Source organism: Enhydra lutris, unplaced genomic scaffold (assembly GCF_002288905.1).
Source record: "Enhydra lutris kenyoni isolate GAN:26980312 unplaced genomic scaffold, ASM228890v2 scaffoldscaffold52, whole genome shotgun sequence".
NCBI classification, from domain to species: domain Eukaryota; kingdom Metazoa; phylum Chordata; class Mammalia; order Carnivora; family Mustelidae; genus Enhydra; species Enhydra lutris.
In genome coordinates this window covers 5,509,881-5,536,117 of record NW_019154136.1, presented here as the reverse complement: position 1 = coordinate 5,536,117, position 26,237 = coordinate 5,509,881, and the positions used below count along the sequence as shown (strand labels likewise).

Below are 26,237 nucleotides of genomic sequence, written 5' to 3'. Positions count from 1 at the left end.
TAAATGTAAGAAACAGGTAGGTAGAAGGCTGGAGGGAATATTGGAGGGGTATGTGATTCAGGTGGGGAAGCCTGAGGGTTTTTCTCCTGGCAATGTCCAAGCTGAAATGTGAAGGATGTATAGCAAGAAACCCAGTGAAAGGGAGCGCAAGCGCAAATTTCTGGCTGCAAGAATAGAGCACGACTTCAGAGCCGCCAAGGTGCTCTAGGCCGATCTTAATCCAGTCACTACACTACCCAAACGCTTTCCATCCCTCAGAACAAAGCAAAAAATTCGGCACCTTCTTTCCTGTCTCTGGAGGTTTGGCCTTGGTCTCCCAGCACTTGTCACTTGTTCATCAAGATCTCCTGAGCACCTCGTTGGTGCAGGTACCTCCTGGTACCAACTTCACAGTACTTTCCCCCTTGGGGGAATTTTCAACATATTGCAGCAGACCTTGACGGAGCAACTCGTGAGTGCGGGGTTTGAAAACCATGCCAAGACTTAAGATGTTAATGACTTGGTTAAGGACCTCACAGCCTCACTCCCAATGCTCACCCGCCGTCACTGGATGGCTCCAGGCCTGTCACCTGCTGGTCCCGGCCCAGGTATGCGCCAGGGCTTTCTTCGCTCCCCCACCACCCTTCGCCCACCTAGACCCGCCTTCAGCCGGACGTCCTCCTCGCGGAGCCACCCTCGGCGGCGCGCAGCTCTGCTAAGGTGGCCCGCGCGGCGCGGCCGGTGGTTGCTAGAGGGTGGCCGCCGCCTGGCCTCCCCGCCGCCACTGCCCACCCCCGGACAGACCCTCTCCTGGGTGCCCCCCAGCCCGGGCCGGAGAGCGCGCGCCCGGCCCGATGACCCCGCGGGCCCAGCCCGCGCCGGCCACCTTTCCCACGACCGCGGGAGGGGCCGTCCTGCCGGAAGACCGCGGCCACGGGCAGCATTCCCTGCCTGTCTTTGCGGAGCCCAGCAGGACTCGCGGACACGCGCCCCGGCGGGAGCGCGCCCGCCCCGCGACTCCCAGGTCTGGCCACCGCGCGGGGCGGGCCGAGGCGGGACTGAGGGCGGAGCGGCCGCAGCCTCCGCCATTCCCCGCTCCCTCCCCCCACCCCCGCCGCTGCGCGCCACCTCCCCGCCCCCACCCCCCCTCCCCCATCGCGCGCGCTCCGCCCGCCCCGGAGCCTCGCCCTCCGCCACGATGAGCAAATGAGCGCGAGCGAGGGCATGAAATTTAAATTCCACTCAGGGGAGAAAGTGCTGTGCTTCGAGCCTGACCCCACCAAGGCGCGAGTGCTGTACGATGCCAAGGTGCCGCCGCGGACGGACAGGGAGGAGGCGCGGGCCGGGGACCCCGGGACGGGTGGCGGGTGCGGGTGCGGGTGCGGACGGCGGCGCGGAGCAGGGGAAGTGGCGGGGCCCGGCGCTCCATGCCGGCGGCTCCTCGGCTTGCGAGGCGCCGTGCGTGCAGCAGGGGGCGCTCTCGGGGCGCGGCGCTGGGGAGTCGGGGCCCGGGAGCTTCCGCTTCCGCCCGGCGCTGGGCTGCGCACGCGCCATCGGAAACCTCGCGCGTGCAGTGTCGCGAGGCTGGGGCTGCGACGCCGGTTTGCGTACGCGACGCCAGCGAGGGCTACCGTCGAGGAGGTCGCTTGCCGGCGGCCTTCAGCTTCTTGTTAAATCTTTCACCATTCTGCGCGGCCCATCGTTGCCTGGGCTGCTGTGCGACTCCCTGACTGACCGAGCCAGGTCCTAAACCGTAGCGCCATAGCACTGGCCGTCGATTCACGACGTCATTGCTCTGGAGCACCAATCGTGTCTGGGCCCGTCCCCCCCGTAGGCCGCGACTCCCCACCCGAGGGCAGTGTTGACCTGGTGCTTTCGTCACTCGGGGTCTTGCAGCATTTAGGTTTTCAGTCTCCGAGTCGCGCCCTGTGCCTGTCCATCTAAGTTTCGGGGACGGGGGGGAGGGACGGGGGCACTGAGCCACAACCGCAGCTCCTGGGGCCTCGATGATGAGTGGGAGTGGGCACCGCAGTTTGGGTTTGGGGGCTGGCTTCGGGCCCCAGGTGCTTCAGGGCGACTCTGGCCTTAAGGGGACTTCCCGAAGCCTCTAGCTTTTGCGAGTTGTGTTTTCGGGCTCCGCCCCCGAAGTCTCCGGCTACTTGCTATCCCACCTCCCGTCCCGCCTTGAGCCTCCGTAGGGGTCACACGCCTCATTTGCCCCAGTTGTTCCCTCTAGGGACACCTCGGAGAGATGGCATAATTTGCCAAACGTCCCGACCCTGGACGCGGCTAAGCTGGGGATACTACAACTCCCAGAGATCTTAGGGCCTCAGCGCTCTTGTCTGGCCTGGACTCTCTCGTTAGTGACAAATCGGTCGGCCAATGGGCTTCAATAAGCTGAACCCAGTCTCAATATCTGAGACCAATCGCGGGCTGGTTGGAGGGATGTTTCCTATTTTGAGGCATCCACTCAGGGGGAAAAAATGGAATTGAAAGGGAAAATGTTTCAACCCAGCTTTCAGTCTAAAAAAGGAGAGAACGCTTTCTTTTCTTTTAAAAAGAGATTTGTGATCTAGTTTTCCTGATCTAGCTTCCAATATTCTCTATGTTCTGTCATTTGCGGACAATATTTCCTGGTTTCAGATTGTCGATGTTATTGTTGGGAAAGACGAAAAAGGCAGAAAGATCCCAGAATATCTGATCCATTTTAATGGTTGGAACAGAAGGTGAGTGTACTTGTTTAACGAGATTGAAAATTGATCATCTTTGCCGCACAAGAACATTGCAAACTTATTTAAGTTTTAGAAACACTTGTAGAAAAGCTTCACTTCCTGTTTCTGCTTTTTTATCAAACCTTGCGTATTCTGAAGAAGGATTACTTTTAAGTCAATTATATTTGGATTCTCTGTGGGTAATTCTAAAAACCCTAGTTCTTTCTGTGTCTGCATGAGTTTCTTTTTCAATTTATTTGCATCTTTTTTGTGATTTTAAAATGTTTAAATAGTTTTCTAAGACATAAGTACTTCTGGGACACTTCTGCTTCTGTGAGGTGCTTGTAGCATTTGTTTCATATCAACCTAAAATACTGAATTTTACATGCTTTTCCTTTTTTTGTTTGATTAGCTGGGATAGATGGGCAGCTGAAGATCATGTCCTTCGTGACACCGATGAAAATCGGAGATTACAGCGTAAATTGGCAAGAAAAGCTGTAGCTCGCCTGTAAGAACACAAAAATTGTGACATAATTGTTATTCAGTGTGTTTTCTCTTTGTGTTTAGAACCTTTAAAATATTAAAGTAAAAATATGGCAAACATGACTTATTAATAACTTTATATATTTAAAGTGTGCTCATGAAGAATTGCTCTTACATTCTAAATTCTGTGTTTTCACAGAGGTTACTGTATAATCTTCTGAAGTGGAGATTAACATTTATGTTCTGGGATTTAATGATTTTTAGGTTCTTAAGAATCGTTGTTATATCTTGTTTGTACTTCAATACCCATTATCAGTCAGCATCAAACTTTATTTTGGTTGCATTTATTTTCCTCAGGAGAAGCACAGGAAGAAAGAAGAAGCGCTGCAGGTTGCCCGGTGTTGACTCTGTCTTAAAAAGCCTCCCTGTTGAAGAAAAAGATGAAAATGATGAAAACTGTGAGTGGTTTGACTTCATTTTCTCCAGCTAAAAGAACTTTTACCTAGTCCTTTTATACCACAGGATTGAGGGGTAGGAGTCGTTGTAGTTACAGACAAGGAAACATTTTAAGCTCACCACATATAACATGTGCCCCTTTTGTTCTTAACAATTAAAGCAGTGGTCAGTTAGTCCATAATACTTCATCAGTCTTGCTCATGACTGCTGCCTTTTCAGCCAGGGTCTTTATTTGTACTAACCCCCCATGTTTCCTTCTTGGCACTTCCTGAGCCTTGTCCCCAGTTATGAATGCAACAGAGAACCATAGAATCCTAGGTGACTAAACACTTTCAGATCATTAACTTGGGTGGGTTTTGCCCTCATTGAAATTGGTGTTATATTTCTCAAAATAAATTTCTATCTGAAAGGTACAGTTTTTATGTTCGGCATTTAAAATATGTGCAGGACTACAGTTAATTATTGCCAATAGTAGGACACATGCTTCACCTTAAAGAACTATAATTGTAGGGGCGCCTGGGTGGCTCAGTCATTAAGCATCTGCTTTTGGCTCAGGTCATGATCCCAGAGTCCTGGGATCGAGCCCTGCATTGGGCTCCCTGCTAGGCGAGAAGCCTGCTTATCCCTCTCCCACTCCCCCTGCTTGTGTTCCCTCTCTCACTGTGTCTCTCTCTGTCAAATAAATAAATAAAATCTTTTTAAAAAAAAGAATTATAATTGTAAAGGTTAGGGAAGTATATGGTGCCATTATGCCTGATAATTTTTGTTTTTCTAGCAATAAGCAGTTCCTCTGCTGACAGTAGTGAAGAAAAGGATGAAGAAATAAGTGAAGAAAGTGATATTGAAGAAAAGACAGAAGTGGTATAAAGTTTCTACTGTAAAAATGCTGGTTTTGGTACATATTTAGTGGTAAAAATATGTGATAAAGTTCTTCAGTTGCAGATCATTTTGTAAAAATGCATTGTTTTAACCAGATACTGTAAACCTCTACTTGATCTTTAAGGGAAAATAACCTTTATTTATATTTATAGTCACAGTATGAACCTCTTGGTAGCTGTTTTTACCTGTAAAATGTTTTCACAAATCATAGTTAATTCGTTCTTTCTATTGCGGCCATGAACTTTGTTTTTATAGTCGTGTTTAGTTTTTAAATGTTGTGTATCAGAGTTTGGCATCTTCTGCCTGCCTTCAAAGTTAACATAAATCTCACTGGCAAACTTAAAAGGGGGGGAAAGAAAATTAGCATCGGCAACATGGTTCGTGCCCTAAAATACATTAACTTTTGGCCTTTAATGTACTTTTCTGTAGGACATAGGGCATCCTGGTATGAATGTCGAGGATTAATGGGGTTTGTTTCATAGTAGGCTCTCTGTGTTAGTCTTCCTTTGGATATAGACTCTGTTACTGTGACAACTAGTTAAAAATGAAATCGTGATATTGCAGAAGGAAGAACCAGAGCTGCACACAAAAAGGGAAATGGAAGAAAGAACAATAACTATAGAAATCCCTGAAGTTCTAAAAAAGAAGCTTGAGGATGATTGTTACTATATCAACAGGAGGAAACGGGTATGCAGGGAGAATACATAAAACCTGGATTTGTAATAGAACATTCATTCTGCCATATTTTGCAGTTACAGACTCAAATAATTAAGAACCTTGTAAGAATGATATTCATATTTTAAGTTTTATAGTGAGTTAGGTTTTAAAGTTCTCTGACAGTACTCTTCTGTTGCTGATTGAATTAAAGCATGCACAGTCGTTCCCGGCTTTGGCTGTCCATTAGAATCCTCTAGGGAGCTTTGTCAAATTCCTCATGCCTGGGCTTCATCCAGGAGGTTAAGACAAGGGGCACCTGGGTGGCTCAGTTGGTTAAGCGTCCAACTCTTGGGTTTCAGCTCAGGTCTTGATCTCGGGGTCCCGAGGTCAAGACCCATAGTGGGTTCTGCACTAAGTGGGGAGTCTGCTTTAGATTCTCTCATTCCCTCTCCCTTCGTTCTTTCCTGCCCCCTCCCACCTTATGCACGCGCACAGATGCGCTCTCAAATGTTTTAAGAAGAGGTTAAGACAGAATTGATCTGTCACAGAGGCCGACAGTGGACATAGTCTTCCCAGGTAGCTGCAGTTGATCATTAAGATGTGAATCACGGGTCACATTTATTTTTAAAATTTATACTGTAGTCTTCATGGGGATAACGATTAGTAGAAGCAATCATAGACCTTCAAAGCATATTTATTTAAAACATTCTCAAGCAGAATTGGCTTTATTTTCGAGTTAAAAAATGTATATAGACAAGAGCACTGTTTCTTGGCACATGTGGTTTATACAATGAGATGCACGCATCACATGTCTGTATTTTTATTAACAGTTAGTGAAACTTCCATGCCAGACCAACATCATAACTATTTTGGAATCCTACGTGAAACATTTTGCTATCAATGCAGCCTTTTCAGCCAATGAGAGGCCTCGTCACCATCATGCTATGCCACATGCCAATATGAATGTGCATTACATCCCAGCAGAAAAGAAGTGAGTAGTGAGGGAGGTGGGGATTGGTGTCTCAATGGCTCTCTCTTTGTGTATTAGGGAAGTGACTTCCATTTAGAACAGGTGACATTCTATTTCTGTAACTTGGAATTCATTGAATGTATCACTCGATTAACCTAATAATTCATTAAGTAAGAAATTTAACACCAAAATATTGTTCCTTTTACGAAATGTTCAGTAACTATTTAGATATCTGGTTTGGCTGGATATACTGAGTTTGCACTGCCTCAACACCAAGACCAGTTTTTTTCAGTGATATGATACAGGGAGATAACTCTTTGTCCTTGAGAAGCACCAGAATAGGCAAATAAAATTTTATCAAAGCTTGTTTACAAATAGGTTCTTATTTAGCCGGGATAATCGTTTTCATAGCCTGCCTTGTGCATGTTAGCAGCTGGATTAGAGGCAGACAGGCAGGTTGTTTGATTTGCAATAAGTATTAGGAGTGGTTCATTAGGTCTGCCCCCTTCCACTCCCAGTCATTGTGGTCCAGTAGTCTGTGTTCTGCGACACAGGCTGCTTGGACTCCTTGTGTGGTACTGAATGTATACATTTGTGTTCAGTGCAGTAAGTTAAAATTCCTGGTGTACTCTTTTCACTTTATAGATCAACATTTTCATTTAATTTTTTGGTGGCAACATCTACAAACTCACTGTATTTTTTAAATGTGTAGGTGTAATAGATGGTGTTTAAGTTTAAAACTCTGCCTGATTAAAAACATGCAACTTCATTATGACCCTTTGGAAAGTATTTACTGCATCTCTAATCTCTTCTTACTCTCCTAGTGTTGACCTTTGTAAGGAGATGGTGGATGGAGTAAGAATAACATTTGATTACACGCTGCCACTGCTTCTACTCTATCCGTATGAACAAGTTCAGTATAAAAAGGTGACTTCATCCAAGTTTTTCCTTCCAATTAAGGAAAGTGCCACAAACAGTAACAGGTAAGTTAGATAGTCTGAAGTTTGACTGTCAGATGTCAGCAACCACGTTGACTCTGTCTTTGAAGATTTCCACGTAATGCTGTGGGGCCGACAGGTTTGGAGGAGGAGATTGAGAAGTAGGGTTTTTCCCTGGGTAAAGCTAAGTCATCATTCACTTTCAGATGGCTCTGAAAGATTGAACCAAGCGAAGGTTCCAGTGCGAGAACTTGGTTCAATTTTGAGCAGCTAACCTGTCTTTCCAAAGACAAATGGGGTGAAGAAGGCGCAGACCGAGAAAGGCAGAAGTGGGTTTGAATTTAGCTCCTTCGCTTACTGATTGTGTGGCTTGAGGAGATTCCTTCTGAGGCTCTTTCCTTTGCCTCTGCACAATGGAAAGAATAGCTGCCTCCTTGGGTAGTTATTAAATGAGAAAGTTTACAAAGGGCTGGCCACCTTTTGCCTTCAACTAAAGGTTAGTTCCTTTCCTGCTCTGCTGCATCACTACTTTCTTCCCTAAGTCACCAAGCATGCCCAAATCCCTATTGTTTGGTTGGGGGAAGGGGTGGAAATTCCCCACCTGAAGTCTGTACCCTCACCTGTATAAGCTGCTTCCCTGTCTTCCTGTGCCTCTCTTGGTGAGAATGGCCTGTTCTCATGATTTCCACTTCTTCATCTCTTCCTGCCTACTTTACGCTCTGCTGTTGTCTACCAACTGCCCCTGCTAACTCTGCTCCCCAAGGGGGGTACTAACAACTTCCCACTTGTCACACGCCATGCTCTGCTTTGGCCACCTTTCCCCACCACCCCCTTGTCCCTTCCCTTCATGCCTCCTTGCTCCTGGTTCTCTCTCTGCCTCATGATCATCTCTTAGCCTGCCTGCCTGCCTCTCCCATTGGTTTCAACCTATGCGAGAGGCATGTGCAACTCGCTGGGGACCTGTGTGGATGTTCCCATGCCCTACTCCCAATCTCAAGGTTGCCAGTGTCCAGGGTGGACTGTGTGTTCCACAAGCTTGGCGGATGCTTGTGGCTTCTCCATTCTAGTCTTGTGAGTAGTTACACTGTGGTGAGATAACATGATATTCTTACTCTATTTAAAAAAAAAAAAAAAAGCTTTTACTGAAGTATAGTTGACACAATGTTATTTTACTTTAGGAATTAGGACACAGTGATTGCACAGACCTCTATGTTACCCACACATGGAGCTACAACAGTAATCCTATTCTCTTGACCAGGGTTTCTCAACCTCAGCCCTGTTGCTGTTTTGGGTGAGATCATTCTTTGTGGTGGGGCGTCCTGGGCGCTGTAGGTTGTCGGGCAGCAGTCCTGGCCTCTACCCACTAGATGCCAGGAGTGTTTTGCCAGTTGTGACAAGCGAAGCAGCACTGTCTCCAGATAGTGCTGTTGTCCCGGGCAGGGCACAGCGACTCCCCATTGAGAACCATCGCTAAAAGACATACAAAAGGGGCATCACAGCCTTTCATGCCAGCATGCCTTGCAGAGTTATCAAGAGGATTTAAATGATCGAGTACGTATGGTTACTCTTTAAGGAAACACTTGTTTTGCCACATGTGAAAGTAAAAGTTTTAAGTCTCCTAGAGTGCAGTCCAGAGTGTTTTCTGCTCCGCCTGAAGGAGGACATTAAGAACGTCAGGTTTTGCAGGGATTCTGGGACCAGGTGTGTGTGATGCTTTCTCCTGTTCTTCCGTAGGAACCAAGAGGAGCTCTCTCCAAGCCCACCTTTGTTGAATCCATCCACACCGCAGTCCACGGAGAGTCAGCCCACCACAGGGGAGCCAGCTACCCCCAAACGGCGCAAAGCTGAACCGGAAGCCTTGCAGTCTCTGAGGCGGTCCACGCGCCACTCTGCCAACTGCGACAGGCTGTCTGAGAGCAGCGCCTCGCCTCAGCCCAAGCGCCGGCAGCAGGACACACCCTCCAGCATGCCAAAGCTGTTCCTGCACCTGGAGAAGAGTAGGTCCACTTTCAGGTGTGGGAAAGCCTTTCACTTTGGGCTTGGTGTGTGCCAGTCACTGCTCTCCTAACGGGAGCCCAGCCGACAGGGGAGGCTGGGAGAAGAATGGGGATGAGTGCACAGTCACACCCAGATTCACCCACTCAGCTGTGGGAAATCCACTCGGGAGTTTGGCTCTGACCAAGACTCACGAGGCATTTTCCCTATGGCCTGGAGAGAGGAGTCCCACGCCTTCGGCTCTGCAGTTGGATGCTTGGCCCTGCTGGTTTAGCTGTCTCGTGGGTCTTGTAGCAGTAGCTCTGCGTTCCCTCCTCCCAGCCCTAATCTATCCTGCTAGGCAACCACTAGTTAGTTACTTTCTATCTCTATGGATTTGCCTCTTCTAGGCATCAATTCCTGTGAGTGGAATTACACAGTAAGTGACCTTCTGTCTGTGGCTTCTCTCAGTTAGCATAATGTTTTCTAAGTTCAGCGTGTCATAGCATATGTCAATACTTGTTTCCTGTTTTTCCCCCTCAAGAATCCAGGTACTGTCTTTGATGATGGGAAAGTCTTACTGTTAAAGATTAATAACTTCTGCACTGTTTTAGACTGCCGGATGACTGTTAAAACAGTAGCAGAGTTATTACTCTTCAGTTGCTGTATGATTCACAAGTGAATAATTAACATTTTTTCCTTCTGAAGAGACACCTGTGCATAGCAGATCATCCTCACCGGTTCCTCTGACCCCCAGCAAGGAAGGGAGTGCCGTGTTTGCTGGCTTTGAAGGCAGAAGAACTAATGAAATAAACGAGGTAAAGCATTACTGTTGCTGGTCATCTGCAGTGAGTCCTCCTTAAAGGACCTTAAAGGACCTTAAGCCTCCTTGGGGCTTAAATCCTGTGGGTGGAAATCAGGTTTCCTTAGAAACGCTGTGTTGCTCTTGCTGTGGATAGCAACACAGTGCTTCATACGATGACGTTTAATACTGGTTTGGGTTTCTAAAATGAGAAAATCCTAGGATTCCAGCCCTGCGCTTATGGTCATCTTTTAAGTAAGCACAAGTATTGAAATATATGAGTATTTTCATTTTATGGAACAGGCGTTGGCACACTTGTTCTGCAGAGATCCAGAGAGTAAATATTTTAGGCCTTGTGGACCACACAGTCTCCTTCAAGACTCCCCAATTCCAAAAGCACTCTGTAAACGAATGGGCATGCTGTGTTCCAATAAGGCTTGATTTATGGACACCGAAATTTGAATATCATAATTTTCATGTTGTGGAATACGGTTCTTCTTTTGGGTTTTTCCAACTATTTAAAAATATAAAATTCTTTGTTAATAGTTGTACCAGTATCCATCCCTTTGAGGGTGTGCTATATGTTAGCATTGTGCCAGCCACTTGACCTAAATCGCCTCACATTCTTTAGAACAACCTTGCCACCAGGTTTCCGTTTTACAAGTGGGGAAACTTTTCATTTAAAAATTCAGTTTTGGGGGCGCCTGGGTGGCTCAGTGGTTAAGCGTCTGCTTTGGCTCAGGTCATGATCCCAGGGTCCTGGAATCAAGCCCCGCATCGGGCTCCCTGCTCAGCGGAGAGCCTGCTTCTCCCTCTCTCATGCTTCTCCCTCTCCCACTGCTTGTGTTCCTTCTCTCACTGTGTCTCTCTGTCAAATAAATAAATAAAATCTTTAAAAAAAACCTTAAAAATTCTGTTTTTAAGGCTAGTTAACTGATGTGTAGGTAGTGAGTGTACTGGGGGTTTAAGAAATGTCTTGGTCTACTGGGATACTCTGTGAATCTCACCTAGGAGGTAGGATTTCCCTGTTTCTGTGCATAGGGGAGATAACTTTACTAGGGAGAGAGAACATTTAAAGATGAGGATTGGCAAACTTTTTCTGTAAAGAGTCAGATTGCAAATATTTTCAGGGTCGTGTACCATATAGTCTCTTTGGAGATTATCCAACTCTGCTGTAGTGTGAGAGTTACTCATAAGTGAATGAGTGTGGCTCTATGCCCCCCAAAATGTATTCATGCACACTAGTAATTGACTTTAATGTGATTTTCATGTCATGAAATATTTATTCATGTGATTTTATTAACCACTTAAAAATACAACAGTCATTTTTAGCACAAGGGAGTTAGGCTGGATTTGGCAGAAGGCCTTAATTGGTTGACCCCCGATAGAAAAGCTGGAAAACTTAATTTGTTTTACAGTGACACTGAGGGAAAGTTAGGAAATTCCTATTATAGCAGTCCCTAACGTCCTGTTTTTCAGACAAGGCCCTGCAAGTGTTTTTAAGGGGAGCCCTTTTTCTTTTAAGAGGCTCATGAATATTCAGGCAAGGCCATTCCCACTCAGGTTGGCAGCGAGAGCCCACCATCTAGTGGTTACAAGGACAGCTGCAAGCTCCAGTAGAGCAGGAGTTCTAGTAAGACAGGCTCTCAGCAGCGACTCATGACATCTTAAGAAACTGCCACCTTCCTGAGTGCCTCTGTCTCAGTGTGTTTTGGTAAAAGCTCTGCATCCAGATCATCTGAGACTGTCACTGACCTAGTGCGTTGGGGTAGAGTCTGGATGTACACATTTACAATTCACAGGCAGTTGTCTGTATACCCCAGGTGAGAATCGCTCTGCTAGAAACCTGTTTTTCCCCATGAAATTTATCTTTGATAAATAGAAGGTGATACACTGTATCGCAATGCAGAGTGGAATGAGTGAGGTAGGCTGGCCTGCTGAGTAGCCCCATAACTGGCATTTGCACACACGTCTCATGTTCCAATGATTGCTGTTTCCCCTACGTTAACTTCAAGCATCACTGTCAGAACAGTTGCCAAGCTTCTGTTGTGCGCGCCACAGGCTGAGGTGCTGTGCATGGAATAAAGATGCTGAAACCAAATCCCTCCCTTCAGTGGTCTACACCCCAGATGGGTGGGGCGGGTGAGGCCAGGGCTGAAGCCCAGACTTGCAGCGTGGAGCCATACAGAACCATGGTGAGACTCACTTCTACAGTTTCATTGTGTACACTTGTACTCAATTTAGTACATCAGCCTTTCTGGGGTGGTTTTGGCATCCTTCTGCCTTGTCTTACAGAGGATTTCTTTGGCCCTACTCTATTTCCAGATTAAACTTGACAGATCCCAAAAGGCAAAGCAGCAACTCGGTAAAATAGTCCTGTAATGTGCTGAAATATCTCTGTGGAGACTCATCAGAGAGCTTCTAAATACAGCTCTTAACTTTAACAAAAGCCCAAAGTCCACCCATAGCTCTGAAATTTAGAAAAAAGGAAAGGAAATTGGTTACCAGGGTTGAAGTCTGCTTTCACTTGATCCAGTGGTTCGGATTAGTTTCCAAAGTGAATCAAATATATCAGGAGATTAGGGAATCTTAAAACAATGGTAATATTACTCAAAACATGTTTGGGTTAGTTTTTGCTACTACATTCTCTAATATGGCATGATTTCCAATAAAGGAAAAGGGACAAAAATGACCAAAACAGTTATAGCTAATTTATAGGTCATAGTTAGCGAGAATTGGGAAATCAGATATTTCCTTAATCTTACTTTAGGTCTCCTCTCCCCCTATACACACACTTTATTTTTTTAAGATTTTATTAATTTGACAGAGAGAGACAGCGAGAGTGGGAGAGGGAAAAGCAGGCTTCCCGCAGAGCAAGGGGCCCGACGCTGGGCTCAATCCCAGGACCCTGGGATCATGACCTGAGCTGAAGGCAGATGCTTAATGACTCTGCCCCCCAGGCGCCCCACACTTTATTTTTATAAGCTTTCTATTATTTTGACATAGAGCTGTATATTTTCTATATTTTCCTCTACGTGCAATTTATCGTTTTGACTTCTTAAGGTGATGAGAGGTATCTCCATGTTGCCAAGGAAGGTGGATCCTCATGTGATATAAGAGGCAAGAATGTTTTGAAAAAGTTGTAGGGAACTATTAGATATATGCTGATATATAATCAATATGGAAGATGCATACCTTATCCTCCCAAACTTCCTAAATCATAATTTCACCAGTAAGAAATGGACATTTAACTTTTTGGTATACACTTCCTGGTAGGTCTTCTGTGTATTTACGTAATAATTACACACATCATATTGTGTATTTTTTCTAAGTATCATATTGAATTTCGTTGTTTTGTAGTTTGATCCTTTTCAACATAATGCATTATACTGCTATATTCTGAGATCATGTCCCTTTTTAAAAGGACTTCATGGGAAAGAGGAGTGGCGTTCAGAATTCCACAGTGGTTTGTCATTACTGTTTACTGCCCTCTTCTGGGTCCAGCTGTGAAGCAACTCCTAAGTTGCTAGGAGGCCACGAAGCTTGGGAGTGAGAATTTGACACTCAATTCGAGATGAGAACCTCAAAGCAAGTGTATTTCCGCTGGGATTCTAAATTTTGAGATCTCTTGGTGACAGTGTTAAGCATGCATTGAACAATTTGTCACTATATCTTTTCTCAGGTCCTCTCCTGGAAACTTGTACCTGACAGCTACCCCCCAGGCGACCAGCCCCCTCCACCATCTTACATTTATGGGGCACAACACTTGCTACGATTGTTTGGTAAGAAATCCTGGTCCCTGCTTTCTTCTTCCTCCACCGCCCCCGCTCCCTTCCACTTTAGGGGTTTTTTAATCTTTTTTTTTTAGTAATCTCTACACCCAGTGTGAGGCTCAAATTTACAACCCTGAGGTCAGAAGTCACACTTTTCCAGCTGAGCCAGCCAGGCACCCCTCCACTTTGGTTTTAACACCCTTGTTAGTTTATGTACATCTCGTGGTAATTGAGGGTCTTAAGAAAAATCATTGAAAAATTTTTTTTTAAAAAGGCACTGACTCAATCTTAAATTTCATAAAAATTGTATTTGTACCATGTGTACCACTGTGTTCAGTGAGAGGTTTTGGTTTTGTTTGATAATGTAGATGTTAATTTCAGTTTGAATAGGATAAGCAAGGACCCTCAGTGTGTCCTGCTCATTACCAGAGTCTGCCATTGTAAATGGTTTTGGTTTTATTTTTAATGCAGTGAAACTTCCAGAAATCCTTGGAAAGATGTCCTTTTCTGAGAAGAATCTGAAGGCTTTACTGAAGCACTTTGATCTCTTTCTTAGGTATTTTAAATTTTTTTGTGAATACTCACTCTGCTGCCTTATATATGACTTTTCTGAACTTCTCCATAATAGATGTGGAAACTAGCTTTGTGGTATTTTAAACAGTAGCAGTAGTAGCTAAGAATGATTGATTCCAACTGTAATCATGACATCAGGGTTTTTTGGCTATTTTCGTCTTCTGTAATTTATTGTATAAAGGTAAAATTTTTTGTGTCACTAGAAGAATGCATTTGGGTAACTGAATAGAAAATTAATTTTTTATAGTAGAAGTGTTTGAGATTGATAATTTAGTTTTACATTTTTCATTTAGAAGTACCTTAAGCATTAGGTGTTTCTTTGTTGCATATACATAAACTAACCTAAATATTAGCATTTACAGATTGGATTTTGTGCTTAGAGTTAAGATAAATGAGCGATACATGCTGACGGTTTGTCAGCGTACAGAAAGGTATTGTTCTCTGCATCTGACAGAGCCAGTCATTGTATCTTAGGATCATTTGCTCTGAGGCTCTGCCCCCCACTCCTTGTACCATGCTGTGGGCCCCAGACTCACTTGTGCCTGTGGCCCAGCTCTGTCCCATCCAGATGTCTACTGACCAGTTCCTCTACTTCATGTTCAAGGCTACTCATCACACCCCCTTACCCAGCTCATGTATCTACCTGATCTGATTTCTTCCTTCTCTGTAAGGGGGTACCTTCTTTTTGTAGTCAGCTCCAACCTGCAAGAGCTAAACGAATAGGATTTATTGGTGTGGAAAGTATTCCAGCCAGAGAAATGGGTTTTTGGAGTTTTTAAAGGGTATAGGAGTTTTTTTTTTTTTTTTTTAAAGATTCCATTCATCCAGAGGCAGGCAGAGAGAGAGGAAGGGAAGCAGGCTCCCGTGCTGAGCAGAGAGCCCATGTGGGGCTCGATCCCAGGACCCTGAGATCATGACCTGAGCTGAAGGCAGAGGCTTTAACCCACTGAGCCACCCAGGTGCCCCGGGTATTGGAGTTTTAAAGGGTATTTTTATGTAGACATTTTGGGTAAAGTGTCTGTGAGTGAAATTAGAGTTTATAACACGTTATTAGAAACAATTATGAAAAATATACTCTTCCCTTCCAGCCTCCCCCTCAAACACCCAATTCTATTTGGCATAAAGATTGTGTAGGACGGGGGCGCCTGGGTGGCTCAGTGGGTTAAAGCCTCTGCCTTCGGCTCAGGTCATGATCCCAGGGTCCTCGGATCGAGCCCCGCATCGGGCTCTCTGCTCAGCAGGGAGCCTGCTTCCCCCTCTCTCTGTGCCTGCCTCTCTGCCTACTTGTGATCTCTGTCTGTCAAATAAATAAATAAAATCTTTAAAAAAAAAAAAAAAAAGATTGTGTAGGCCAAAATCAAATAGTGCCAAGAAAACATGAAGAATAGCTGCAAGTTAGCATAGGAAAGCCTGCTGATTTTGTCATGCCCAAAACAAAATAGAAATTAATGTTTTAAGAATTAATGTAGAAAGATTTGCAAATATTCTAATTGGTTTTGAAAACGTATCCAGAATGCTCGGTAGACTCAATGAGCACCTTAAAAATGGCACAATCCAAAGAAGAGTTAGCTATCTCGTGAATTTTGACTCAGTTTTTACTAAAGAAGATACTAGGTTTATCCTTACATTTTTAGAAATTTAGACAGGTGGAAAGAGGCTGGAGAAACAAGCATGAAACTAATTAGCTTCGCAGTTAATATGGCCCATGTGAGAATGTTTAAGCCCCGTGTGGTGAAATCCTTGACACTTCAGACACAAAATAGTGTCTGCAGAATGTGAACTTTTGAATAACTGGCCTCACTGTAACGTCCATGGTCAGACGCTAAGTCAGCCTTGTTTATGAAGTACGCTGAAACTCTAACACCTTTGGATGGCGAATTAGGACCCAGATACCCTTTACTATTTATACTGCTCAATTTCGGTTTAGCTTAGCCTATAGGAAGTATTGGAAATTTCTCAGGTGACATTTGTTGAGTTTATAGCGCTTTTTTTTTTAAAGATTTTATTTATTTGAGGGGCGCCTGGGTGGCTCAGTGGGTTAAAGCCTCTGCCTTCGGCTCAGGTCATGATCCCAGGGTCCTGGGATCGAGCCCCGCATCGGGCTCTCTGCTCAGCAGAGAGTCTGCTTCCTCCTATCTCTCTCTGCCTGCTTCTCTGCCTACTTGTGATCTCTGTCAAATAAATAAATAAAATCTTAAAAAAAAAAAAGATTTTATTTATTTGAGAGAGTGAGCACGGGCAGGGGGAAGGGCAGGAGAAGGAGGCTCCCCGCTGAGCAGGAAGCCACTGTAGGACTGCATCCCAGGACCCTGGGATCATGACCTGAGCCGAAGGCAGATGCTTAACTCACTGAGCCACCCAGGCGCCCTGAGTTTATGGTTTTTTATAGTTTATTTTAATTTTTTTAAGACTTTATTTGACAGAAAGTGTGCACAAGCAGGGGGTATGGCAAGCAGAGGGAGAGGGAGAAGCAGGCTTTCCACCCTAGCAGGGAGCCCAGTGTGGGAGCCGGGGATCATGACCTGAGCCAAAGACAGACACTTAACGACCGAGCCACCCAGGCGTCCCAGTATAGTTTGTTTTTATAACAGGAAAATGGAGTAGTCGTCAGAGCCTCCCCCCCCCTTTTTTTTTTCAATGTTTGTATAATGAAGGCTGCCACCTAGTGGAGTTTCAGTTCTATTTCTCTTTGTACACTTGATAGTGAAAGGATCCTAATGAAATGGTAATTGATAGAGGAGCCAGATATGTGCAATGAAAGTGATGAGTATATAGAAATCAAGATTTTATTCATTTTCTTCCTTCGGAATACCAAAAATGTCTGAAATGTTAGGATGGTCGCAAGTTAAAATTTTGCTTGCTGGTATTCAGTCCTCACTGTTAAAGATCATCAGGGCCATTTTCTTCTTTTCCCAGGTTTTTGGCAGAATACCATGATGACTTCTTTCCAGAGTCTGCCTATGTTGCTGCCTGTGAGGCACACTATAGCACCAAGAACCCCAGGGCAATTTATTAAAGTTTTGATGGTTCTAGAAGAACAACTTCTCTGTCTAGCTTTGTGCTCTAGGATCCCAGTGAAGATCTAGGGAGAAGGTGGACCTTCTTTACAGAGCTGGCATGACACCCACCCCTAGGGGCGCTGGCAGAGGTGGGCCCATTTGTTTGAGTTGCTTACATACTATAGTTATTTCTGTTAAGGTTTATTTCCTAGGTGCCTGACCAGCCTCCAGCATGAGACCCTTGCCACCGTTCATGTCATCTGTGACAGCAGAAAAAGAGCAGCTGTGGTCACTGTGAAGCGTTAATGAGAGAATGTATAGGTCAGGCTGTTTCAGTAGCTGTTGGAGTTAATTCGTGAGCGATGACCACATTTTTTAGTTATTTGTTAGCATTAAGCGAAATTGTTTTCCAAACTGTTTTCATTCTTGTGATGAGGCTCAAAAACTCGGTCCAACAAATTTTAGTTTCGCTTGGAAATCACAACGTAGTACCAAAATATTTTAGAGGGAATTGATACCGAAGGCAAAAGAAAATTTGCAGTCACACATTTGCTTGTTACAGCTCCTTTTCTCCAAAATCTTATTTTTGGTGATCTAAATAAAGTGTTGCCTCTCTTGTTTGAGATTTTACAGCTATACTTTGTTGTGTAATGTTATGGTTCCCTTTCTGTAAAACCTTATTTTTGGTGATCTAAATAAAGTGTTGCCCATCTTGTTGCAAAGAACCAGTTTTCACTCTGGCCTTGTCCTCTTTCTTTGTTGCAAAGGAACAGTGAGGTAATCTCTTGACTCATAACTCTTTGTTTTATTTTGTTACACTTTTGTGCCTTTTTTGCTAAGGCCTTTTGTTTTCTATCCCTCTTTGATTTTGCCCCACTTGGTGGCTTGACCATAAGGCGGCTACTGGGAGTCAGTGCAGTTTTTTGCTATCCTGCTGCTGCTCTCTGAGGTGGTCTGGGGCCAACACATTTATCCTTGTACACCATTACCAGCTGAGGGTCTCTGCAGTCAGCCTTTTTTTTTTTAAGATTTTATTTATTTATTTGACAGAGACAGCGAGAGAGGGAACAGAAGCAGGGGGAATGAGAGAGGGAGAAGCAGGCCTCCCGCTAAGCAGGGAGCCCGATGCGGGGCTGATCCCAGGACCCCGGGATCATGACCCAAGCCAAAGGCAGCTGCCCAACGACTGAGCCACCAAGGTGCCCCTGCGGTCACCCTTCTAATCCTCGTTTTAATATCTCCTGTGCCCCCTTCCCGCCTCAATGCTTAAAAGGCAAACATTAACATAATGAATATGATCCTTAACTGCAAGGTATAGCAGTTTAGGGAAATAACATTTTAAAAATTGACAAGAGGAGGAAAACATAATTTTTAGGAAAGTGGCCTAGATTTTTAAGAAAGTTGTAACTCAGTTAAAGGGATCCCAGTACCATACAAGACTTGACCATAGCGCCTGCCTTCTTTTGTAGCTCAGTTCAGTTGACCTTAACTTCCGAAGACTATTGGTCATGAATGACAAAGGCCACAGGGGATTTTTTTTTTAAATCTAAAATGGTTCAGTGGTTCCATCAAAGAGACTTCTGCATGTATTGACCAGTGAGATTGAAAGCCTGTAAATCAGAGTAGACATCATCTTAGCGTGGTTAGTAGCTAAGTAAGACTCAGGTTTTTGGTGTCTCATCAGGTATAGCACTGAGTTCATACTATGTTTCATCTCCATTTGGTTCATGCAGTGCCTCTTTAATTAAATCTGGTGCACCGGCAGTGTGCTCTGAATTGCTGAAAAAGTCTAATCAGTAATTATTCATGGCCTGGAAAAGAAAAGAAGAAAAAAATTTCCCTTATGAGAATCTCCTTGTTTAAAGTCTCCAGTGAAATGGATACCAACTATCTCTGGGAACATTTATACAGTTGCATACCTTAAGTTTACAATTCATTCATTTTCTTTTTTTTAGCAGCTGTTTATCATTTAATCATGATCTTGTGTATCTCTCCAGGTCTCTACATATAGATTTTCATTCCCTTCCTTTAAATCTAAATGTATCTTAAAAGATAATACATTCTTGTCACTTAAGATCCAAAAGGTACAAAAGAGCACACAGGGAAAGCCCCTTTGCTTCCGCTGTCTCTACCCCAGGTACACTGTGTAGACCCCGCCAGTGTTTCTTTTTCCCCAGAAAAAGGCTGTCTTCTAGAGACAGCCATAATTCATTCATTTCCTTTTTTTTTTAAAGATTTTATTTATTTATTTGACAGTGAGAGAGGAAACACAAGCTGGGGGAGTGGGAGAGGGAGAGGCGGGCTTTCCACAGAGCAGGGAGCCCAACCTGGGGCTCGATCCCAGGACTCTGGGATTATGGCCTGAGCCAAGGCAGACGCTTTAACGATGAGCCACCCAGGCACCCCTTCATTCATTTTCTAATAATGAAAAGTTTTCTTCCTAAGGCATTTCCTAATCATAACTTCCTTTAAGCTAATCATTTACAGCTTAGGTTGATTAAGAGACCTTCAAGTGTCCCTTTATTACATATCATTAATTTTCAAATAATAAATCAGTTAAAAATATGATTTAAATGTCTAGGCCATTCTCCTAAAAATGATACGCTATCTTCCTCTTGTCAGTTTTTTTAAAAGATTTATTTATTTGACAGAAAGAGATCACAAGTAGGCAGAGAGAGAGGTAGAAGCAGGCTCCCTGCTGAGAACCCTGGGATCATGACCTGAGCTGAAGGCAGAGGCTTTAACCCACTAAGTCACCCAGGTGCCCCACTCTTGTCAATTTTTAAATTGTTACTTTAGTCCTAAAGTGCCAAACCTTGCAGTTAAGTATATTTATCATGTTAATGTTTCCCTTTTAAGTCATTTAAAGGTATATTGAAAATAATATCTCAATAACTTGTATAGCAGGTCCTTGTACTAGGACTTTGAAAAGAACATTCAAGAACAACAACAACAAAAAACACTTGTCTGAACAGAAGTAGATTTATAAATCATTCCATAGTACAGTGTACACAAAAAAAGCAAAAAGAAAAATTTCCTGAGGCGCCAGGCTAGCTCAGTCAATAGAGCCTGTGACTCTTGATCTCAAGAGTCGTGAGTTCAAGCCCATGTTGGGTGTGGAGCCTACGTAAAAGAATCTTTTTTAAACTCTCAATTTATAAAAGCTGACATCTGTCATTAGATTTTATTAACTGTAATAATGTCTGTCAAATAACTCTGTAATTTGAGGAAGTGCAGTTACCCTGTTTTTCTATTGTTTTAATAACTCAGTGGCCTCTGCTCCTTAATATTTAGCTTGTCAACAGTAAGTTTATCTGAGCATGTATTGGCAACCACCTACTGTGGTTTAGCACAGCAAAACCTGTGCTAGGTATTGGAAACGTAAGGATGAATAAGGTATGATCCTTGGTGGGGAATGCACTTAAGACTGAGTCTTCCTTAAGTTCTATATTAAGGAATTGTGTTATTTTAACTGCTTCTTAACTATAAAAAGTATAATGTAATCATGAACGGCAGCATTTTCCAAAGTTAAGCTTTCTATTGTCTAAGAGAGAAGGGATAGTTGTACTGCTAATTGATGTATGGATGTCAGCTTAGGTAAGTTCGATTATTAACTTTTTGCTAGTTGAAAAACCTGCCAAGATAATGTTAAGGGACTTGATATCCATTGGAGAAGGGAGTCTCAACAGATTAAAATTAAAAGCAGTAATTTGGGGAAATCGTGTTTACTTCACAATGAGATAAGATTCCTCAATAAACCAATTAAATCTTTTTTTAAGGAACACAATTGGAGAGACACCTATTTGTTCTAATTCTGTTTGTCTTATTCTTGTGCCAGATTCTTCCCGATGCTCATCTGGGACAGATTGTCAGTGCGTATTTAAGTTAATTGAGTTGTGTTGTTTTTACCTAGTCCAGTAAAAAGAGAATGCTACTTTCTGCCTCCCTATTCTGTGGAATACATCTAAGCTCAAAGTGAAGTTGTAAATGACCATTTCTTTGCCTTAGCTTTTCCTCTGATGGATGAGCAGAATATACGTTCCCTGTGAGTGTCCACTAGGCCTGGGGTGAGGTGCTTAGTCAGCTCTTCTCTCTGCACGTTGACTGGAGCATCTATTGGGACCCTAGCACAGACCATCTTCTCAAGATTATATACATGTTGCCGAAGGACTACAGTTAGTATCAGAGGGTGAATGAGCAAGTGTTCACGTGGTGGTAGACGGTCCGCTGAGCACTCAGGGGAGAGTGGAGATTGCTGAGGAGGAAAGAGAAAAACAACAAAAGGTCTGCTTTAGAAATGGAAAAGGATTGGGGTGCTTTTGCTGGGTGACATGCACTAAGCCTCTTCCCCTTCAGTTCTATAAGGTAACTCTGCCAAAATGGTGACCATTCACTTAGTGCTTGAGGAAATAGTTTTGTACTTTTAACCTTTAGTGGAGATGGGTTGTCAGGCTGAGACTGGCCTCTACAGGTGCGATAAGAGCAAGGGCACCCCAAGAGATGAGGACATCAGGTTGATATCTTCTTAAACTCATCAAGAGTTCCAGGAGAAGCCAGATACAAGAGGCCATATAGTCTGTGATTCCATTTCTATGAAATGTCCATAATAGATAAACCATAGGGACAGACAATAGGTTAATGGTCATTAGAGGACGAGGAGAGGAGGGAATTGGAACTGACTGCTAAGAGGCCTGAGGTCTCCTTGGGCTGATGGAATATTCTGGAATTAGTGATCACGTGCCACCCTGTGATTTTCCTAAAAACCACTGAATTGTATGCTTTTAAAAGGTGAATTTTACAGTATGTGAATTATAACTTAATTGAAACAGGGAGACCCAGGGATTGGATGTAACTACAACTCAAGAAATATACACCATGAAAACGCACTTTTGAGACCTGAAAAGCTATTTGATCCAATACCGCAACAGAGATAGCAAGAGAGCAGAAGTGGGGTGGAGCGGCAGGATCCCTGCTGAGCAGGGAGCCAGACATGGGGCTCCATCCCAGGACCCCTCTCGGAATCATGACCTGAGCTGAAGGCAGACGCTTATCCAACTGAGCCACCTAGGCACCCTTTAACATATGGCTTCTTTAATGCACCATTGGCCAAGGCAGGCCGAGTTTCCTTTTCTCCACTTCCGCGGAGTTCAGACTTCACCTGAAGTTCAGAAAACACAGTGCTGTGCCTTCATACAATTTTCTTCGTGAGCAAGTACAGGGCTGACGGATCTTCAAACCTCCTTGACTTTCAAAGTCTGCACGGCAGGGCATAAGGAATAAGTATAGAAGGAAAGAAAGTTAATAAACAGAAGTTAGTGACTATAAAAACAGCATGAATTAAGAATAATGCAAACCATAGTCAGGTCATTTTACAAGTTTTCATGTTTTGGAATTTCTTTACAACATCAGTCTTTATCCTTCCAGAAGGTCATGAAAAATCATAGGGTTCGACTTTGTTTTTCTATTGATTTGTCCTTTTCTCACTCAGATTTACAACTTTCGGGGGAATGATTTAATAAATCATTTTGGAGATCTGCTTTGGCACAAGGTAAATTATACTAGCCTGCTGATTCTATGTACTGCTCAATCTTCACCATTGTAAAGGTGACTTCGGAGACAATTTCAGGTCGTCAGCACCTATTAGTTGTTTATTATTAACCAGAAAATGATTTTGGGTGAGATGATTTGTGAGCTGTATAGAAACACACCTATAAGTGTTAGAGGAGGAAGCCTATTTAAGTGTGTTTGGGTAGTACATAAAAGTCTGAAAACCAGGGGCACCTGGGTGGCTCAGTGGGTTAAAGCCTCTGCCTTCAGCTCAGGTCATGATCCCAGGGTCCTGGGATCAAGCCCCGCGTCGGGCTTCTCTGCTCCGCGGGGAGCCTGCTTCCCCCTCTCTCTCTGCCTGTCTCTCTGCCTACTTGTGATCTCTGTCTGTCCAATAAATAAATAAAATCTTTAAAAAAAAAAAAAGTCTGAAAACCAAAAATGGAGGGCAACCTAGTAAGAATTTCTTTTGATAAGTGATTATTCATCTTAGCGTTTATATTCTGTAGCACATAAAGTTTAACCAATCATGGCATTGAACCCTTTTGTTAATTTGGTGGTCCCTAAGAAGCCATGATGTGGTAGAAGGATTGAAAAATGTTTCTAAATCTTTACACACAAAATGCTTCTAAATCTTTAAACACACACACACACACACACCCACACACACACACCCATGTTCCTGTCTCTAATCTTTCAATTGTGTATTTTTTTGAAGTTTTTTTAATTTAAATTCAATTTAGTTAACATATACTGTATTATTAGTTTCAGGAGTAGAATTTAGTGATTTATCAGTTGCATATAACACCCAGTGCTCATTACATCAAGTTCAAATGTGAATTTTTAGTTTCTCTTATCGAGAGTTAGGATCCATTTTCCTTCTCCTTGATTTTGGGCTGGCTTTCATTTTTCTTGTGCTGAGGGCTGACTTTCAATAGATCGCAGCAAGGGAACTGCTCTGCTTAGTATGAAACCCACATTAGTCTGGCTTTGGGACTTGATTTAGCCAAGAAAATAGGGCAGAAGTGCTTCACTTCCCTTCTCTCCCTTGGAACCTTGCTGAGATGTGAACCAACCCCAGGCTAACCTGCTGGGTAATAAGAGACGTGTTACCTAGTTATTCTCATCACCCAACCACCTACCAGCCAACTGCCCCACATGTGGAAGAAACCATTTCAGACCAGCCAACCCCCAGCCTACCTACAAGCCCGAGTTTCCTTTTCTCCACTTCCACTGAGTTCAGACTTCAAGTGAACCAAAATCTGCCGAACTTGGCCTAGGTTAGAGCCACCCAGTTGACGCATATGTTGTTGATCAATAATGAAGGCTTATTGTTTTAAGCCACTGTGGTTTTGGGTGGTTTGTTATGCAGCAACAGCTAACATCACAATACGTCTTTGTGGTGTTTCTGTTTTGCATCGTGTTCCATGGCACAGCTCAAACTTCATTGCCTTAGCTGAAATTGCTGAAATTCTGGTCTGTTCAGAAGCCATCAGCTAAGCAAGGGACCATGTACGGGCTCCTGCCACTGTTCAGGTAATAAGGAAGAAAATGGGTAGAGATGGTGACAAATCCTTGGGATTTTGTAGCTAACACTATGTGGGTTTTATTTTGTAAGAAATTTAGTTTGCAGGAACCAAAGAGAATATAAAATATGGTTTTATCATAAAATTAACTATGGTTATTTGGTAAGATTTGTTTCCAGCCGTTGTTTTTTGGTTTTGGCTTTTTTGTTTTTTTTACATTTTTTTTATTAACAAATAATGTACTATTTGCCCCAGGGGTACAGGTCTGTGAATCATCGGTCTTACACAATTCACAGCACTCACTATAGCACATACCCTCCCCAATGTCCATCACCCAGCCACCCTGTCCTTCCCCTCCCCGCTGCAGCAGCCCTCACTTTGTTTCCTGAGATTAAGAGTCTCTTACGGTTTGTCTCCCTCCCCGGTCCCATCTTGTTTCACTTTTTTTCCCTCCCTTCTCCGCACGAGCCCCCACCCTGCCTCTCAAATTCCTCATATCAGGGAGATCATATGATAATTGTCTTTCTCTGATCGACTTATTTCGCTCAGCATAATACCCTCTAGTTCCATCCACGTAGTTGCAAATTGTTTACAGCCATTGCTTTAGAAAGGAAGAAAACATTTTGAATCTGGCTGAAATTGCCTTTATCGTTAACCTGGTTCTCAATCCCCAGCCCTTCTCCCAGAGGGGATAATACCCTGAGCCGAGTGTGGTGTGGCCTCATATTGTGCACATGGAGTTTCTTGCTCTCGTATTCTTCATCGTGTTCCTGACATACATAGAGATGCATATTTACCCATACACATGCATGTGCAACAGAAACGTGTGTGTACATATGTGTGTGTATATGGATACACACACATCAGTTTGTGTTTTTACACATACACACATTTAGTTTAATCTTGTTACCTGCTGTGTAAGACTACCACATGGATATAATACCCGGTTTTAATTACCATTGTTGGATAGTCAGATTGCTTCCAAGTTCCCCTTTTACTAACAGTGCTGCACAGAACAGCACTTGTACTTCGGTCCTTGTGTTCAAATTCCAGTCTCTCTGTAGGTCACGTACCCAGAATTGCTGGGTGGTCAGACACATGCTTTTTCACATTTTCTGGAGTCTGGAGTTAACCCTGTTGGACGGGGATCTGGCTTTATAAGATTTCCTGGGTGTTCGGTTTCAGGACTGTTGTCTTGTGGGACACTTATAACACTGGGAGCTGAAAAGAAGAAAAATTGGATGAAAACTTGAAGTCTCTGCAACATTCTCCATGTTACCTCATCTCACATCGCCCACTCTCGCCTTGCCCTGTGTTTTTCTGCAGTATTGGGGATGATTTGGTGGTCTCATAAAAATTAGAAATAAATAACTTCACAGTGGTAAAAAGCAGGATAGGAGGTGATGGCCTGCTGCTTTGTTCACTGATTGATTTCTGGGGCAACTATTAATGACACTGTGGAAAGGAGTCGATTGGTCATCATTTCATTGAGTGGGGCAAGTGTACCACATGAGATCATTTTTGAGGGGTCTCAGGTTCATTATTCAATAAGGCAAACCAGTTGTCTTTTGGGTTTTCTCAATTGAGAGGTCAAGTCTTTTTAGACCTGCATGTTAACAGGCCAAGACATGAGGTGGTCAACATACCATGGCAGGATCAAGGTCGGGTCAAACAATATTGTCTCTGTAAATGAGAGAAAATCATTCTTGTTTAAGCAGTAAATAGTGGAACGTTCTTAGATTTTACACATCCCCTGTCAAAAATGAATTAGTACACAAGAAGCCCGTTCTCATAATAAATGTTCTTCTCAACAAATCGTGTGTGCCCTTTGTCCTTTGGGTTCAGTCTGCACCAGCTGATCATAGAAGATGATGTCAGTGCCACCCTATTGCTTTCCATGTGCAACCATATCTGAGAGCTGCCTGAGGTCTTTCGATTTCTGTCACGTTCCATTATAGGTGCTCTGTAAT

General features: G+C 43.6%; 1 protein-coding gene and 1 long non-coding RNA gene across 5 annotated transcripts; one reads left to right on the top strand and one right to left on the bottom strand.

Annotated features, from left to right (window-relative positions):
- Positions 1–1,136: 1,136 nt before the first annotated feature.
- LOC111157135 (MSL complex subunit 3) lies at positions 1,137–17,929 on the top strand. 4 transcript variants are annotated; one of them, XM_022518383.1, is made up of 13 exons: positions 1,137–1,287; positions 2,623–2,705; positions 3,103–3,198; positions 3,531–3,631; positions 4,405–4,490; positions 5,073–5,195; positions 5,996–6,156; positions 6,960–7,118; positions 8,808–9,070; positions 9,756–9,865; positions 13,532–13,631; positions 14,094–14,178; positions 17,112–17,929. In XM_022518383.1, exons 1-13 carry the CDS (start codon positions 1,186–1,188, stop codon positions 17,209–17,211), a joined length of 1,569 nt encoding a protein of 522 aa, XP_022374091.1. In that variant the 5' UTR covers positions 1,137–1,185; the 3' UTR covers positions 17,212–17,929. The 4 variants fall into 4 exon arrangements, with proteins under 4 accessions (XP_022374091.1, XP_022374093.1, XP_022374094.1 ...); XM_022518385.1 differs by lacking the exon at positions 1,137–1,287 and having other exon boundaries at positions 1,750–2,705; positions 3,534–3,631; XM_022518386.1 differs by lacking the exons at positions 1,137–1,287; positions 3,103–3,198 and having other exon boundaries at positions 1,750–2,705.
- A 2,383-nt stretch (positions 17,930–20,312) lies between these two features.
- LOC111157175 lies at positions 20,313–25,482 on the bottom strand. The gene is made up of 3 exons (XR_002641279.1): positions 25,341–25,482; positions 22,353–22,449; positions 20,313–21,449 (listed from the first exon to the last, which is right to left on the bottom strand). It is a non-coding gene; the product is annotated as an uncharacterized LOC111157175 (long non-coding RNA).
- Positions 25,483–26,237: the final 755 nt, after the last annotated feature.

Excerpts from the sequence above, each read along its gene's own strand:
- LOC111157135 (XM_022518383.1), top strand. The coding sequence starts at position 1,186 with ATGAGCGCGAGCGAGGGCATGAAATTTAAATTCCACTCAGGGGAGAAA. Across the intron at positions 6,157-6,959 it reads TACATCCCAGCAGAAAAGAA|TGTTGACCTTTGTAAGGAGA; the intron begins GTGAGTAGTGAG and ends TTACTCTCCTAG. Across the intron at positions 9,071-9,755 it reads GTTCCTGCACCTGGAGAAGA|AGACACCTGTGCATAGCAGA; the intron begins GTAGGTCCACTT and ends TTCCTTCTGAAG.